This window comes from Phyllostomus discolor, chromosome 7 (assembly GCF_004126475.2).
Source record: "Phyllostomus discolor isolate MPI-MPIP mPhyDis1 chromosome 7, mPhyDis1.pri.v3, whole genome shotgun sequence".
Taxonomy (NCBI): Eukaryota; Metazoa; Chordata; class Mammalia; order Chiroptera; family Phyllostomidae; genus Phyllostomus; species Phyllostomus discolor.
In genome coordinates, this window is record NC_040909.2 from 86,288,738 (window position 1) to 86,304,952 (window position 16,215).

Consider the following 16,215-nt stretch of genomic DNA (forward strand, 5'->3'; position numbering starts at 1 on the left):
AATCCATCCCAATTGCAATGGAGGAAGTAAAACTGTCATTGTTTGAAGATGACATGATGGCATACATAGAAAATCCTATAGACTCCACCAGAAAACTACTTAACCAAATAAGTGAATTTGACGAAACAGCGGGATACAAAGTCAATATTCAGAAATCAAATGCATGTTTGTACACCAGAAATGATATATCAGAAACAGAAATCAGGAAAAAAACCCCATTTGATATAGCAACAAGAAAAATAAAGTACTAACGAATAAACCTAACCAAGGAGGTAAATGACCTGTACTCAGAAAACTACACAAAACTGAAGAAATAAATTAAGGAAGACACAAACAAATGTAAACATATACTGTGTTTATGAATTAGAAGAATTAACATCATCAAAATTCCCTTACTACCCAAAACGATTGATAGATTCAACACAATCCCTATTAAAATACTAATGACATATTTCACAGATATAGAACAAACATTTCAAAAATTTATAGGGAACATAAATGACTGTGAATAGCCACAGCAATTTTGAGAAAGAACAAAGTAGCAGGGATCACAATACCTGATATCCAACTGTATTATAAGGCCACTATAATCAAAACAGTCCGGTACTAGCATAGGAACAGACACACAAATCAATAGAAGAGAATGGAGAGCCCAGAAAGAAATCCAAGTCTCTGTGGTCAATTAATATTTGACAAAGAGGGCAAAAGCATAAAATGGAATAAAAATAGCCTCTTCAAAAAATGGAGTTGTGAGATCTGGACAGCTACATTCCAAAAATTTAAAGTCAATCACCAATTACACCAGACACAAAAATAAATTCAAGGTGGGTAAAAGTTTTAAATATAAATTGAGAAACAGTAAAATCCCTAAAACAGAACACAGGGAAATCTCAGATATTACATGCAACAATATTTTCACTGATATGTTCCATTCCCTAAAGCATGGGGCATAAAAGAAAGAAGAAACAAATGGGACTTCATCAAAATAAAAAGCTTATGCATGGCTAAAGAAAATAGCAGTAAAATGAAAAGGGATCCAACCATACAGGAAAATATATTTGCAAATGATATTTCAGATTAGGCTTGATCTCCAAAATTCAATGTAAAGAATTCATATGACTCTGCTCCAGGAAGACAAACAATTAAACTAAGATGTGGGCAAAGGACTTGAAGAGACATTTTAGCAAGTAAGGAGGGCCCAGAAATGTATGAAAGGATGCTCAGCATCAGTAGCCATCAGAGAGATGCAAATTGAAACAACAAAAGGTAACACTTTACACTGGTGACAATGGACATGAAAGAAAAGCCAAATCAGGAAAGAAAAATACCATATGATCTCAAGTACAAGTGGAACCTAATCAACAAAACAAACAAACAAGCAAAATTTAAACAGAAACCTTGAATTAAAGAAGAAACTGACATTATCCAGTTCGGAGTGGGGAGAGGGATATTGGGGGAAAATAGGGGAAGGTCAATCAAGGAACATGTATAAAGACCATATGGAAAAAGTCGAAGAAGGTAGATCAATGGGTGGGAGGTGAGGATGGGTGGGGTGGGGGTCTGATGTAGGGCAAAAATGGAGACAACTGTAGTTGAACAACAATGAAAAAAAAGAGGTCTAAAAAAGAATTAAATAAATATATAAATAAACTGAAAAAGACAAAAATGAAATTTAATTTTTATTATGTTTGTATGAAGTGTTATCATGTCCTCTGTTATGGAGATTAAAAGACTGTAACTAAGCAGATTAAATGACTTGCCCAAGATAATTTTACAAGCAAGTGTTTGATGACTGAGCATATTATGAGTAATGTTCAGGCATTGACAAACAATTTAATCCACATGTTTATCAAAGACAAATCACAATTATGTTGTGTTTTCATAGTGAATTTTAGGATTCAGAATATATTGGAAGACTAATCAAAAACTTAATTTGTTTTGGGAGCTAAATTTGTGAATTGTTGGATTCTTTCTGTATACATGGCAGAGATACTACTAGATGCTCACACAGTATCATACAGGTTACATGGACTTTGATAAAATTAAGCTTTTAAAATTGTTTATTTTTCTCCTTAATGTTATTATTTACTTGAGTTCTCACTTCTCTCTCTCTCTTTCTCTCTCTCTCTCACACACACACACACACACACAAAGTTTTCATACAAGGGCCCCTTTGATGTGAAATTACTATGACAGTAATTAATTTTCAGTGTATATGTTCTTTTCATTTTTATTTTTTTTTATTGTTTATGCTATTACAGTTGTCCCAGTTTTTCCCTCTGTGTCTCCCTCCACCCAGCGACACCCCTACTCCCTCAGGAAATCCCCACACCATTGTCCATGTCTATGGGTCATTCATATATATGTTCTTTGGCTAATTTCTTCACCTTCTTTCAACTAGGTCTTATCAACTCTCCTCCCACACTCCTCTCCTACAGCTGTCAGTCTGTTTTACAATGTTTTTAATATATGAAACAAAAATAAAATTTAATTTTTATTGTGTTTGTTTGAAGTGTTATCATGTCCTCTGTTATGTAGATTAAAAGATTGTAACTAAGCAGATTAAATGACTTACCCAATAGAGAAAAGAATGTGAAAAGTCTTCTGGCCAAGATGGAGGTGTAGGTAGACACACTGTGCTTCCTTGCACAACCAAAAGGACAACAACAAATTTATAAACAAACAAAAAATACCAACCAGAACTGACAGAAAATTGAATTGTATGGAAGTCCTACAACCAAGCAGTTAAAGAAGAAACACTCACCCAACGCAGTAGGAGGGGCAGAGATGAGTAGCTGGGTGGAGAGGACTCATGGCAAGGCACCAGCTGGAGAACTGGGTGAAGTGGCAGCTTGCAGACTGGGCGGTCCCACATTCACATACAGATAAACTGGGAGGAACTGGGAAGCGAGATGGACTGTGCAACCCAGGGTACCAATATGGGGAAATAAAGCCTCAGAGCCTCTGACTGAAAACACCTGTAGGGGTTGAAGCAGCAGTGGGAGAAACTCCTAGCCTCACAGGAGAGTTTGTTGGAGAGACCCACAGGGTCCTAGAACATACACAAACCCACTCACCCAGGAATTGGTACCAGAAGGGCCCGATTTCATTGTGGGTAGTGGGTATTTGAAAACTGGTAGAGAGTGGAGCAAATGACAATGTTTCCTCTTGGACCACTCTCCCACATAAAGCATTACAACACAGCAACATGGCCCATGCCGGTAAACACCTAAGGTTCCTCCCCTTACTACATAACATTTGCACCAAGACAAAAAATAATGGCCCAACTGAAAGAACATATCAAAGTTCCAGGAAAAATACAACCAGGTAACAAAAAGATAACCGACCTATTGGATGCACAGTTCAAGACACTGGTAATCAGGATGCTCACAGAATTGGTTGAACATGCTCATAAAATAGAGGAAAAAGTGAAGGCTATGGAAAATAAAATAAAGGAAAATGTACAGGGAACCAACAGTGAAGGGAAAGAAATAGGGACTCAAATCAATGATTTGGAGCAGCAGGAAGAAAGAAACATTCAATCAGGACAGAATGAAGAAACAAGAATTCAAAAAAATGAGGAGAAGCTTAGGAAGCTCCAGGATACCTTCTAACATTCCAACATCCAAATCATAGGGGTGCCAGAAGGAGAAGAGGAAGGGCAAGAAATTGAAAACTTATTTGAAAAAATAATGAAGGAGAACTTCCCCAATCTGACAAAGGAAATAAACTTTCAGAAAGTTCAGGAAGCCCAGAGAGTCCCAAAGAAGTTGGAGCCAAGGAGGAACACACCAAGGCACATCATACTTACATTAGACAAGATTAAAGATAAAGAGAGAATCTTAAAAGCAGCAAGAGAAAAGGAGACAGTTACCTACAAAGGAGTTCCCATAAGACTATAAGCTGATTTCTCAAAAGAAACCTTGCAGGCAAGAAGGGGTTGGAAAGAAGTATTTGAAGTCATGAAAGGCAAGGACCTACATCCAAGTATACTCTATCCAACAAAGCTATCTTTTAGAATGGAAGGGTAGATAAAGTGAGGTCAAGTTAAAGGAGTTCATCATCACCAAGCCCTTATGTGAAATGTTAAAGTGATTTATCCAAGAAAAAGATAAAAAATATGAACAGCAAACTCACAGCTATTAACAACCAAAATTGAAAAAACAAAAACAAAAACAAACTAAGCAAACAACTAGAACAGGAACAGAATCACGGAAATGGACATCACATGGAGGGTTATCAATGGGGGCAGTAGAAAGGGGAGAGAAGGGGAAAAGGTACAGAGAATAAGTAGCATAAATGATAGGTAGAAGATAGCCAGGGGAGGTTCAGAATAGTGTTGGAAGTATAGAAGCCAAAGAACTTATATATACCACCCATGGACATGACCTAAAGGGGAGCGGTGCAGGTGGGAGGGGGTGTGCAGGGTGGAGAAGAACAAAGGAAGGGAAATGGGACAACTGTAATAGCATAATCAATAAAATATTAAAAATAAATAAAAAAGAATGTGAAAAATCATATAACACAGACCATCTGTTTAAAATCCATGAAAAATGCAGAACTTTATAATCAACTTCCATAAACAGGTCTTTGGTTCTTGGAGTTTTAAACATGAGAATGGGAGGACAATGGGTTTGGGGCAGTCTGGCAAATGAAGGCATCAGTGACCAAAAGATACAGTGAGGATAATCAGGTGCCATTCTAGGGTGGGCTCAGTGCAGATGAAGGTACCTGGCTGGTGTAGAAAACAGAGTTGAAAAACACTGATGAGACTTGACAAATTCAAGTCTGCAGTGAGTCCAGAGTTTAGGAGGCAAGGTATAGTCCATTGAAAAGTTATGATGATGTCAGTTTATTGTACAGAGACAATTTCCTAGGAACTTTTACAAGATACATGTTTTATTTCTTTACTATAACTGAGGTTTTCAATTCTGGTTATTAATAGTTTTTAGACGAAGTTGGTCAGTAAATGGATCTTAGTCTGTTAGACTCCAAAGTGAGTCACAATCCTTTTGTGCATAACCCATTACGGTAATGACACCAGGAATTTTTTTTTTCATTTTTAGTTTTTAATTGCTGGTCAGTTACATTTTTCTCTTTTTATCCATTGTTTTCCCTTCCCTGTCACCACTACTCCCACAGTCAATCTTCCCGTGCCTGTTGTCCATGCCCATGAGTCCTCTATTCATGTTTCTTGGCTTGCACCTTCCCATTATTTCCCGTTTCCTCTCTCCCTGCTTTCCACTGGTCACTGTCACTTTGTTCTTTATTTACAAGTATCTGGTTCTATTTCACTCATTTGTTTGTTTTGTTGATTAGGTTCCATTTATAGGCGAGATGATATGGTGTTTGTCTTTCACCACCTGATTTATTTCACTTAGCTTAATATTCTCCAGTTCCATCCAGGAAAATAATTTTAAAGCCCCTCAGAGGACATACTTAGAATCAAAAGATACATTCCTTAGAACTTTAAACCCTAGCCATTGTAACAAGCCTTAATGATTGTGAAGCAGCAGAAAATAAACAAAATATTTGTTTGATTTTTCTTGTAAGATGGCATTAGTAAGCACATTTTTGTCTTTAACTTCACTGGAAACAATTTTGTTAGATTGTATTGTGACAGCTGTCATATCAGAGTGCATTAAAAAATCAAAATTAGTGAATTTTTGTGTAGCCTTTATAATAGTGAAGATGAAAGAAAATATGCAACATTTTCAGCATATTATGCTTTATTATTTCAAGAAAGGTAAAAATGCAACTGAAACACACACAAAAAATTGTGCAGTGTATTGAGGTGTTATAATTGAACATACATGTCAAAAATAATTTGGAGTTTCATGCTGGAGATTTCCCTCTGGACAATGCTCCATAGTCAGGTAGTCTAGTTGAAGCTGATAGCTATCAAACAGAAATATTAATGAATAAAATTATTTATGAAAATGAAAAATGGTCTGTTATTTTACTGAGAAATCTATGTAGACTTTTTGGCCATCCCAATATATACAACACTCTAGCAGAATTTGTTGAAATATTAGCAAGGGTGAATTTATTGGTATACAATATTAGAAGCAGTGTTTTATCTGATGTATGCTGTCTTGGAGAGCAGTGTAAATATCCTGTAGAGAAGCTGCTACAAAAAGGGTATGAGACCCAATGGGAACTTTTAACAGGCAGGGAAAGTGTTCTCTCTTGTTTACATAAGACCAATGAAATGAATTCTTCTCTCTTTTTAAGTATATTTTATTGATCATGCTACTACAATTGTCCCATTTTTCTCCCCTTTATCCCCCTCTGCCCTGCACCCTCTCAACCTCCAGCATTCCCCCAATCTTAGTTCATGTCCATGGGTTGTACATATAAGTTCTTTGGCTTCTCCATTTCCTATACTATTCTTAATGTCCCTCTGTCTATTTTGTACCTACAAATTATGCCTCTTATTCCCTGTACCTTTTCCCCCCTTCTCCACCTACTGATAACCCCCCATGTGATCCCCATTTCTGTGATTCTGTTGGGATTTCCTTCTTCATTCCTGTTGCTCATGGTATTTCCCAGAGCACTGTTCATGAATTCTCACCAGCCTCCCTCTTGGAATGCAGTGACAACACTGGTGAGAACCATGAGGGAAGGTTCCGAACTATGTAGCCTATCAGAGGGCACCCTGAAGGTTCGGCTTTATGAGGCATCAAGGAAAAGTCATCCTTTGCCTCTCAAGTCATCTCTGCCTAACTGCCTTTAAGCAGTCAAGATGCCTGTGTCTTCTCTTTCCTCAGCCATTCTGTCTCACATGAGAGCCATAAACAGCGTGCCTCCCCCTCCACCTCGCAGCTTGCCAAGTGAGTGGGACTTCCTCAAAGGTCTGGCATTGTCTCCAGTGTTACTTACCCCAGATATAAGACATAGGGCTTCTCAGACTTGGTTGGTAGGGACATTGGCAATATTATTGCCAGTTTATTACTGGAACGGAAAAAAGATGGATGTACAAATTCTGTTTTGTCCTCCTGAAGCCATTTTAGTTTTGTAGATCTCAAGTCTTTTATGTTTTAAAATGAGGGTCTGCAGGAATTCTTAGGCCTTCCATTAGCAAGTATTTTTGAAGAGAGAATGCAAAGGCTTAGAGAGGTAACATGAACCCCCTCTGATCAGGCCCTTAGAACTACCCAGACTCAGTCCTACTGCTTTCAGGGGCTAATTAATACTTAATCTTCATTCTCATTTACAAATTTTTAGGGAAAAATAGACAATTCCTATTATCTTGCTCAGAAATTTCTTCCCACTTTATTTTTATTTTGTAGTCATTGATTTACAATATCATAGGGATTATAAATATAAGGTTAAATATTTTAAACTTTATGCAATTGCCAGCATTTTCTTATTTTATATTGCTAGTCTAAACTCAGAACATTGTTCTCTAGACTTCTTGTGATAGCCATCAAATTTATAAACCTATTATTTGCTTACCAATATTAATAATTACTAACATGTAATAGTCCTAGTGATAACTAAGATTAAAAACATCTTTTAGGTAGCAAACCTAACAATTGTGACTCTTTTAATATCAAAAATATATTTACTTTATCGAGTATAAAGTAAATAATTAAATTCATATTAAATATGAGATAAAGCACTTATTATATTGAATATTAATTTATTTTATGTGCATATTACTTTAATAGAATGATAAATTTATAGTATTGATTGAAGAACCTAACCCACCTATTCTTTAAGCTTCTTGGGAGAGTTAGCTTTACTAAATACATATTTTTTTTCTTTAATTTTATTTTGATCATTGTTCAAGTACAGTTTTTTGTCCTTTACTTCCATTCTAGCCCACCCACTCATCCCTCCCCACCTCCCTCCCATTTCCACGTCCCCCCTAGTTTTTGTCCATGTGTCCTTCATATTTGTTTCCATAAACCCTTCCATTCTCTCCTGAAATTCCCTCCCCTCTCCCCTCTGGTCACTGTCAGCCTGTCCTCTATTTCAGTGTCTTTGTCTATACTTTGCTTGTTTGTTTGTTTTGTTGTTTAGGTTCCTTGAGATCATATGGTATTTGTCTTTCACTGTCTGGTTTATTTCACTTAGCATAATGCTTTCCAGCTCCATCCAGGCTGTTGCAAAGTATAGGAGCTCCTTCTTTCTTTCTGCTGCATAGAATTTCATTATGTAAATGTACCATAGTTTTTTGATCCATTCATTTACTGATGCGCATCTAGGTTGCTTCCAGCACTTAGCTATTGTAAATTGTGCAGCTATGAACATTGGTGACCCATCAGTGAAATTGCTGGGTCAAAAGACAGATCCATTTTTAGTTTTCTGAGGAAGTTCCATTCTGCTTTCCATAGCGGTTACACCAATCTGAAGTCCCACCAAAAGTGAACTAGGGTCCCCTTTTCTCCACAACCTCTCCAACACTTGTTGTTTGTTGCTTTGTTTATGATGGCCATTCTGACAGGTGTGAAGTGATATCTCATTGTGGTTTTGATCTGCATCTCTCCAATAGCTAGCAATGTTGAACATCTTTTCATGTGTCTCTGGATTCTCTGTATCTCCTCCTTGGAGAAGTGTCCATTCAAGTCCTTTCTGATTTTTTAATTCGGTTGCTTGTCTTCTTAGAGTTGAGTTGTGAAAGTTCTTTATATATTTTGGAGATTAGACCCTTGTCTGAGGTATCATTGACAAATATGTTTTCCCATACAGTTGGTTCTCTTTTTTATTTTGATACTGTCTTCTTCAGCTGTGCAAAAGCTTTTTATTTTAATGAGATCCCAATTGTTTATTCTTTCCTTTATGTCCCTTGCTTTGGGGAAATGGCAGTAAAAATGTTGCTGAGTGAAATATCTGAGACTTTACTGCTTATGTTCTCCTCTAGGTCTTTAATGGTGTCATGGTTTATATTTAACTCTTTTATCCACCTTGAATTTATTTTTTGTGTAAGGTGTAAGTTGGTGCTCGTGTTTCATTTTTTTTTTTTTTTTTGCATGTAGCTGTCCAGTTCTCCCAACACCATTTCTTGAAGGGGCTATTTTTACTCCATTTTATATTGCTGCCCTCTTTTTCAAATATTAATTGACCATAGAGACTTGGGTTTATTTCTGGGCTCTCTGTTCTGTTCCATTGCTCCATGTGCCTGTTTTTATGCTAGTACCAGGCTGTTTGGATTACAGTGGCTTTGTAGTATAGTTTAATATCAGGTATTGTGATCCCTCCTACTTTACTCTTCTTTCTCAAAATTGAAGCAGCTCTTTGGGGTCATTTATAGTTCCATATAAATTTTTGAAGTGTTTGTTCTATGTCTGTGAAATATGCCATTGGTACTTTAATAGGTATTGCATTGAATGTGTAAACTGCTTTGGGTAGTATAAACATTTTGATGTTAGTTCTTCCAGTCCATGAACACAGTATATGTTTCCATTTGTTTGTGTCTTCTGTGATTTCTTTCCTCAGTGTTATGTAGTTTTCTGAATACAGGACTTTTACCTCTTTGGTTAGGTTTATTTCTAGATATTTTATTTTTCTTTTAGGTATATCAAATGGGATTTTTTTTTGATTTCTGCTTCTGCTGCTTCATTGTTGGTGTACAGAAATGCCTTTGATTTCTGGATATTGACTTTGTACCCCACTGTTTTGCCAAATTCATTTATTCGGTCAAGAAGATTTTTGGTCGAGTCTGTAGGATTTTCCATGTACACTATCATGTCATCTGCAAACAGTGACAGTTTTGCTTTCTCCTTTCTGATTTTGATGCCTTTTATTTCTTTTTCTTGTCTGAGTTCTGTGGCTATAACTTTCAGTACTATATTGAATAGAAGTGGTGAAAGTGGACAGCCTTGTCTTGTTCCTGATCATAGTGGCGAAGATATTAGCTTTTGCCCATTGAATATGATGTTGGCTATAGGTCTCTCATATAAGGCCTTTATTATGTTGAGGAATGTTCCCTCTATTCCCACTTTGCTGAGTATTTTTATCATAAATGGGTGCTGTATCTCATCTAATGCATTTTCTGCATCTATTGATATGATCATGTGGTTTTTGTCTTTGCTTTTGTTTATGTGATGTATTACACTTACTGATTTGCAAATATTGTACAATCCTTGCATCTCTGGGATGACTCTCACTTGGTCATGGTGTATGATCTTTTTAATGTATTTTTGGATGCAGTTTGCTAATATTTTTTGAGGACTTTAGCGTCAATGTTCATCAGCGATATGGCCTGAAGTTTTCTTTCTTTGTTGTGTCTTTATCTGGTTTTGGATTAGGATGATGCTGCCTCGTAAAACGAGTTTGGGAGTCTTCCATCTTTTTGGATTTTTTGGAACAGTCTGTGAAGGATAAGGGTTACCTCTTCCTTAAATGCTTTGTAGAATTCTCCTGTGAAACCATCTGGTCCTGTGAAACAATCAGGGCTTTTGTGTGTTGGGAGTTTTTTTTGTTACTGCTTCAATTTTATCAGCTGTTATTGGCCTGTTCAGTCTTTCTGCTTCTTCTTCATTGAGTTTTGGAAGGTTATATTCTTCTAGAAATTTGTCCATTTCATCTAGGTTTTCAAATTTCTTGGCATACAGTTCTTCATAGTAATTTCTTACAATCCTTTGTATATCTGTGGTATCAGTTGTAATCTCCCCTCTTACATTTCTGATTGGGTTTATTAGGGTTTTCTCCCTTTTTTTCTTGATGAGTCTGCTTAAAGGCTTGTCAATTTTGTTTATCTTTTCAAAGAACCAGCTCTTGGATTCATTGATCCTTAGAATTGTGCTTTTAGTCTCTATGTCATTTAATTCTCCTCTGATATTGGTTATTTCCTTCCTTCTACTTGCTCTGGGCTGTCTTTGTTGTTGTTCCTTGAGTTCTTATAGGCGTAGGGTTAGGTTGTTTGTTTGAAATGTTTCTAACTTTTTTAGGTGGGCCTGTATTGCTATGAAGTTCCCTCTGAGGACTGCCTTGGCTGAGTCCCATAAGTTTTGGGTTGTTGTGAGTTTGTTTTTATTTGTTTCCAGAAACCTTTTAATTTCTTCCCTAATATTATTGTTGACCCATTCATTGTTTAGTAGCATGCTATTTAATCTCCATGATTTTGAGTGTTTGGGGATTTTTTCCTTGGGGTTGGTTTCCAGTTTCAGTCCCTTGTGATCTGAGAAAATGCTTGGTGTAATTTCAATTTTCTTGAAACTGTTGAGGCTTGTTTTGTGTCCTATCATGTGGTCTATCTATGAAACTGTTCCATGTACATTTGAAAAGAATGTGTATTTAGCTTCTCAGGGATGGAGGGCTGTACATATATTAATTAAGTCCATTTCCTCTAGGGCATTGTTTAATGCCATGATATCTTTGTTATTTTGTTTAGAAGATCTATCTGTTTTTGATAGTGGGATGTTAAAATCCCCCACTATAATTTTGTTGCTGTCAATATCTTTCTTGAAGTTCTCAAAGATTTGCTTTATGTATTGGTGCTCCTATATTGGGTGCATATATTTTTACAATGTTTATGACTTCTTTGTGTATTCTTCCCTTGAGTATTATGAAGTGACCTTCGGGGTCTTTCTTCATGGTTTTTTTGGAAGTCTATTTTGACTGATATGAGTATTGCTACCCTGGCTTTTTTTCCCTGTCCGTTTGCTTGGAAAATTTGTTTCCAGCCCTTCACTCTCAGTCTGCGTAGGCCTTTTATCCTGAGGTGTGTCTCTTGTAAGCAACCTCTGTGTGGGTCATCCTTTCTTATCCATAAAGCTATTCCATTCCTTTTTATTGGAGCATTTAATTTATTTATATTTAAGGTTATTATTGATAGGTACTTATTCATTGCCATTTATGTGCCTGTGTTCCTCTCTCCCTCTCTCTCTCCCCCTCCCTCCCTACCTCCCTCCCTCTCTCCCTCTGTCTCTCTCTTTTCCTTCCTTTCCTTAAAGCAGTCCCTTTAGAGTCTCTTGCAGAGCTGGTTTGGTGGAGGTGTATTCTTTTGTCTGGGAAGATTCTTATTTGGCCTTCTGTCTTGACTGAGAGCCTTGCTGGGCAAAGTAGCCTTGGTTGCAGACCTCTGCTTCTCATTACTTAGAATATTTCTTGCCATTCTCTTCTGGCTTGGAGTGTTTTCATTGAGAAGTCAGCTGCTAGCCTTATTGGGGCTCCCTTGTATGTTTCTTCCTGTTTCTCCTTTCTGCCTTTAATATTCTCTCTGTCTTTAAATTTTGCCCTTTTAATTATGATGTGTCTTGAGGTGGGCCTCTTTGGGTTCCTCTTGATTGGGACTCTCTGTGTTTCCTGGATTAGTGTGACTTTTTCTCTCATCAAATTAGGGAAGTTTTCCATCATTACTTTTCCAAATAGGTTTCCTATCCCTTGCTCTTCTTCTCCTTCTGGTATTTCTGTTATACAGATATTATTGTGTTCCATATTGTCTTGCATTTGTCTTAATCCCTCTTTATTCTTTCTGAGCCTTTTTTCCTTTTCTTGCTCTTTCTAGGTGTTTTTTCTACTTCATCCTCCAATTCACTAATCCTGTCTTCTGCTTCATCGATTCTGCTTCTCATTCCTTCTACTGTGTTCTTCAGTTCAGAAATTATATTCTTCATTTCCTGTTGGCTGTTGTTGATAATTTCTATTTTCTTTTTCATGTTGTTATAGTTTTCAGTGAGTTCATTGTAGCTTCTCTGTACTTTCTGGTAGCTCATTGTGAGCTTGTTGATCTTCCTGAGAATGATTGTTTGGAACTCAATTTTTGATAGTTGAGTTGTCTGTATTTCATGTGGCATTATTTCTGAGACTTCCTCCTTTCCCTTTATTTGGGGATTGTTTCTTTGTCTTCCCTTTGTTCATGAGACTCTTCGTGTTAGCTTCTGCTTCTTATATTGACCTTTTCTGGCTGCCTGAGTTTATGTTTTGAAAAGACTCTTATGGAGGAAAGGATTGTGAATTGGATCTAGAAAGCAGTGAGGTTGTGGAAGGTCAGATTGTGAGGTAGGGTGAGAGTGAAGAATAGTAAATAGGTGTAGTGTGTGAGAGAATAGAGTTAACCACTACAATATTAGAGTTTTGGAAACTATGAAGTGCACTGAGATCTGGGAGGGGTGTTGTGTAGTATTTACAATTGTGTGGAATTGGTCTTACTTACAGTAATATTAGAGCAACAATCATATGACAGAATCTATGAGATCTAGGTAACAAGAATAGGGAGTATAGAACCTTGAGTAGTATACTAATGGAACACAGATGAAGGACAGTAAATTAGCAATACACTATGAATGAGATAATAGGAGAAACCTGTGAAATGATACAGTATAACCAGCCAAGCAAAGAAGACTACAGAGAAAGAAGAGGAATACCAAAATACTATTAAAATAAAAAAGTAAGAATAATTTAAAAAGATAATACAAATATGCAATAACTTGCATGTTAAGAAAAGGAAAAAAGCAGAAGATGGAATGAAGAAGAGATAAATTTGGCAGGGAAAGAATAACACTATAGTGAAAGAAAGAGAATCATAAAGAATTGAGAGATATAAAAACAATAAGAATAAAAAAATAAAAAGTTACTTAAAAAAGGTAACATCAAGCAATCAAATAACAAAAAAAACCTCTTGTTGCTTTCTAACTGGCCAAACCAGTTTTTCTGGTCTTGCTGGCTTCAGCAGGCTGAGGGGTGATTCTAAAGGCTTTTCTCCCTTCCCAGTCAGAACTCAGCCTGTTGTGTACTGTCCCCAGGGCTATCCTCAGGTTCTCCCCAGAGCTGGTCAGGTGCCTTTCAAAGGGCCCTGGGTGTGGGTCTGGGCGATCCCAATCCCACTCTCCAGAGCTCACTGCTGCACACTCCAGGACCCCCTGGTGCGCCCGTGCCTTTTCTGTGTTCAGGGCTGTGGGGTCTGGGTCTTCCATAAAACCACACTCTTTCTGGGTTGGGGGTGCGGGGTGCACAGCCAGGCCACCCTTGGTCACACAGGCTGGTGCACACACTGTTCCCAGGGCTATGTGTGGGTGCTCACAGTCCCTGTGTGATTGTCTCTCAGTCCTCACTCTCCTCTCTGTGCCTTCAAGCAACAAAGCCTCCCCTGTGCTGCTCAGTCCTTGTTTGGCTGGGGAGGGAGTGGCTGACTCCACTCTCTCCCGAGTGTCCTGAGGCAGACCTGGGAGCACTGAGCCTGGGGGCTGCAACCTCCCTGGTCCCAGAGCTGATCCATGGGCCCTTATTATCCTGAAGCAGTCTCCTTACTGTCTGGTTTTTCAATGTCTGCTATAATTTTTGATGTCCTATTTTCATAAATGTTGTGATATTTTTGGCTTTTTGCTCTGTTGCTCTGTAGATCAGTTATTTTTTCTCCTGTGCACAGGGGAAAGTGGAATCTGCTCCCTCCTATCATGTCACCATCTTCCTCCTCTAAATACATATTTTTAAAATTAATGATCATAGTCTTTAGGGAAAATGGTGCCACAGGCAGCACTGGAAACCCTGAAGAGGTATACTTATGTTTTGAATGATATTAGACAAAGTTCTTATGTTAAACCAAATTAATTTCTACATACGTTACTTTTTCATATGCTTTTGTTATTGTGAAATTATTTTGCACATAATAAATGTTTTTCATTTTAATGCAAGTTTAAATAAGTATTAAATGTAATTTTTCCAAAAGCCAGAGCTCCTAATGTACAGATTTTATTTATGGAAAAAGGAAAAAAGTTATCCTAAGACAATTTTTTTTAGCAGCTCAGGAAGTGCAGTGGCTGGAAGTTAAGAGACCAAATAAATTTAGGATCACTGCAATGAGATGTGTGCTGGCCTCTGCATTATCTTCAAAGGACACTCAATGTGTGCAAAGTGATTAAAAGATGAAAAATCAGGACCAATTTAGATCTCAGAACTGAGTAGAGTTTAATGGAAGGAGCAAACACCCAATGTCCCCTGTAGAGGCTCCAATTTGATGTTCTCTACTGTGATTTCCCTTTGGAGACATGTCCTGCTTGCTTAATAGCTGTGTCATTGTGCTAATTCTAGCATGTGAACAATTTCCCTTAGCAAACTCTGATGGTCTTTGCTGAAACAATGACCCATGAAAGCATTCATGAGGATGTCTGCAATCTGTAATATGACTGGACCAGAATTGTAAAGCAGGTTAGTGAGGGTGATTCAAATTCACTGAGGATAGCCCTGGCTGGTGTGGCTCAGTGGACTCAGCATTGGACTGAGAAGCAAAGGGTTGCTGATTTGATTCCCAGTCAGGGCACATGCCTGGGTTACAGGCCAGGTCCCTAGCTGGGGGTGCTCAAGAGGCAACCACAGATTGATGTTTTTCTCCATCTCTTTCTCTCTCTCTTCCCTTATCTCTAAAAATAAATAAAATCTTCAAAAATTTTTAAAAATTAAAATAAAATCACTGAGTATAAATAGGAAGCTTCAGCTAAGGACCTTAAGAATTTCCAACCATTATGCACATTTTTGTTCACATCAGATGAGGTTAGGTAGGTTATGTTTAGTGAGTCATGTCTACCTTGTCTATAAATTTACATGTAAGGAACATTCATCCAGTATCTTCTACAGGCATTGTGTAAGCATTTGGTACACTATTGTCATTTCCCTTGTTTCTCACAAGAACATTAGGAGGTCTGTAGTAGGATAATATGGCCCTCAGTAATGTCGCTCTTGTAATCTCTGAACCTGCAGATGTGCTATGTTGTGTGACAGTGGGGTGTAGACTGCCAATTGGATGACCTTAAGGAGAGGGTCCCACATTATAGGTGGGCCCAGTGTAATCACAGGGTCCTTCTTTTATCATGGAAGAGTAATATAGGGTGAGAAAGGCCCACTGGCCATTACTGGCTTTGAAGATGAAAGTGGATTGGGGGCCACAGGCCAAGGAATTTGGGACCTCATAAGGCTAGAAAAGGCTAACATATGGATTCTCCCCCAGAGCCTCCAGAAGAAATCAGCTTTGCTAATACCTTCATTTTAGCCAAGTGAGACCCCTTTCAGATTTCCAACCCCCAGAACTGTGAGATAATACATTTGTGTTGATTTAAGCTAGCAAGCTTGTGCTAATTTGCTACCACAGCAATAGGAAATTAATACATGGTGCATTTTATAGTTAAGAATAGCGAGGCTGAAGTTTTTTCCTAAGGCTCACACAGTTGTCCTAGGGTATAGACTCTTCATAGTATCCCCCATGCAATGAATTCTCTCTGCTTATAAGCAGACAACAGTCAACAACACCCCAGTTTCCTCCTTGCCCAGCAC

The 16,215-nt window shown here is 37.7% G+C and overlaps 1 protein-coding gene across 1 annotated transcript in view; it reads left to right on the plus strand.

The window, feature by feature from the left end:
* The first annotated feature begins 6,745 nt into the window (after nt 1-6,745).
* The window catches only part of CNBD1 (cyclic nucleotide binding domain containing 1), a 288,454-nt gene continuing 278,984 nt past the window's right edge, over nt 6,746-16,215 (plus strand). The window contains 1 exon segment of the mRNA XM_036031672.1: nt 6,746-6,833. Coding sequence (XP_035887565.1) covers nt 6,746-6,833 — 88 coding nt within the window.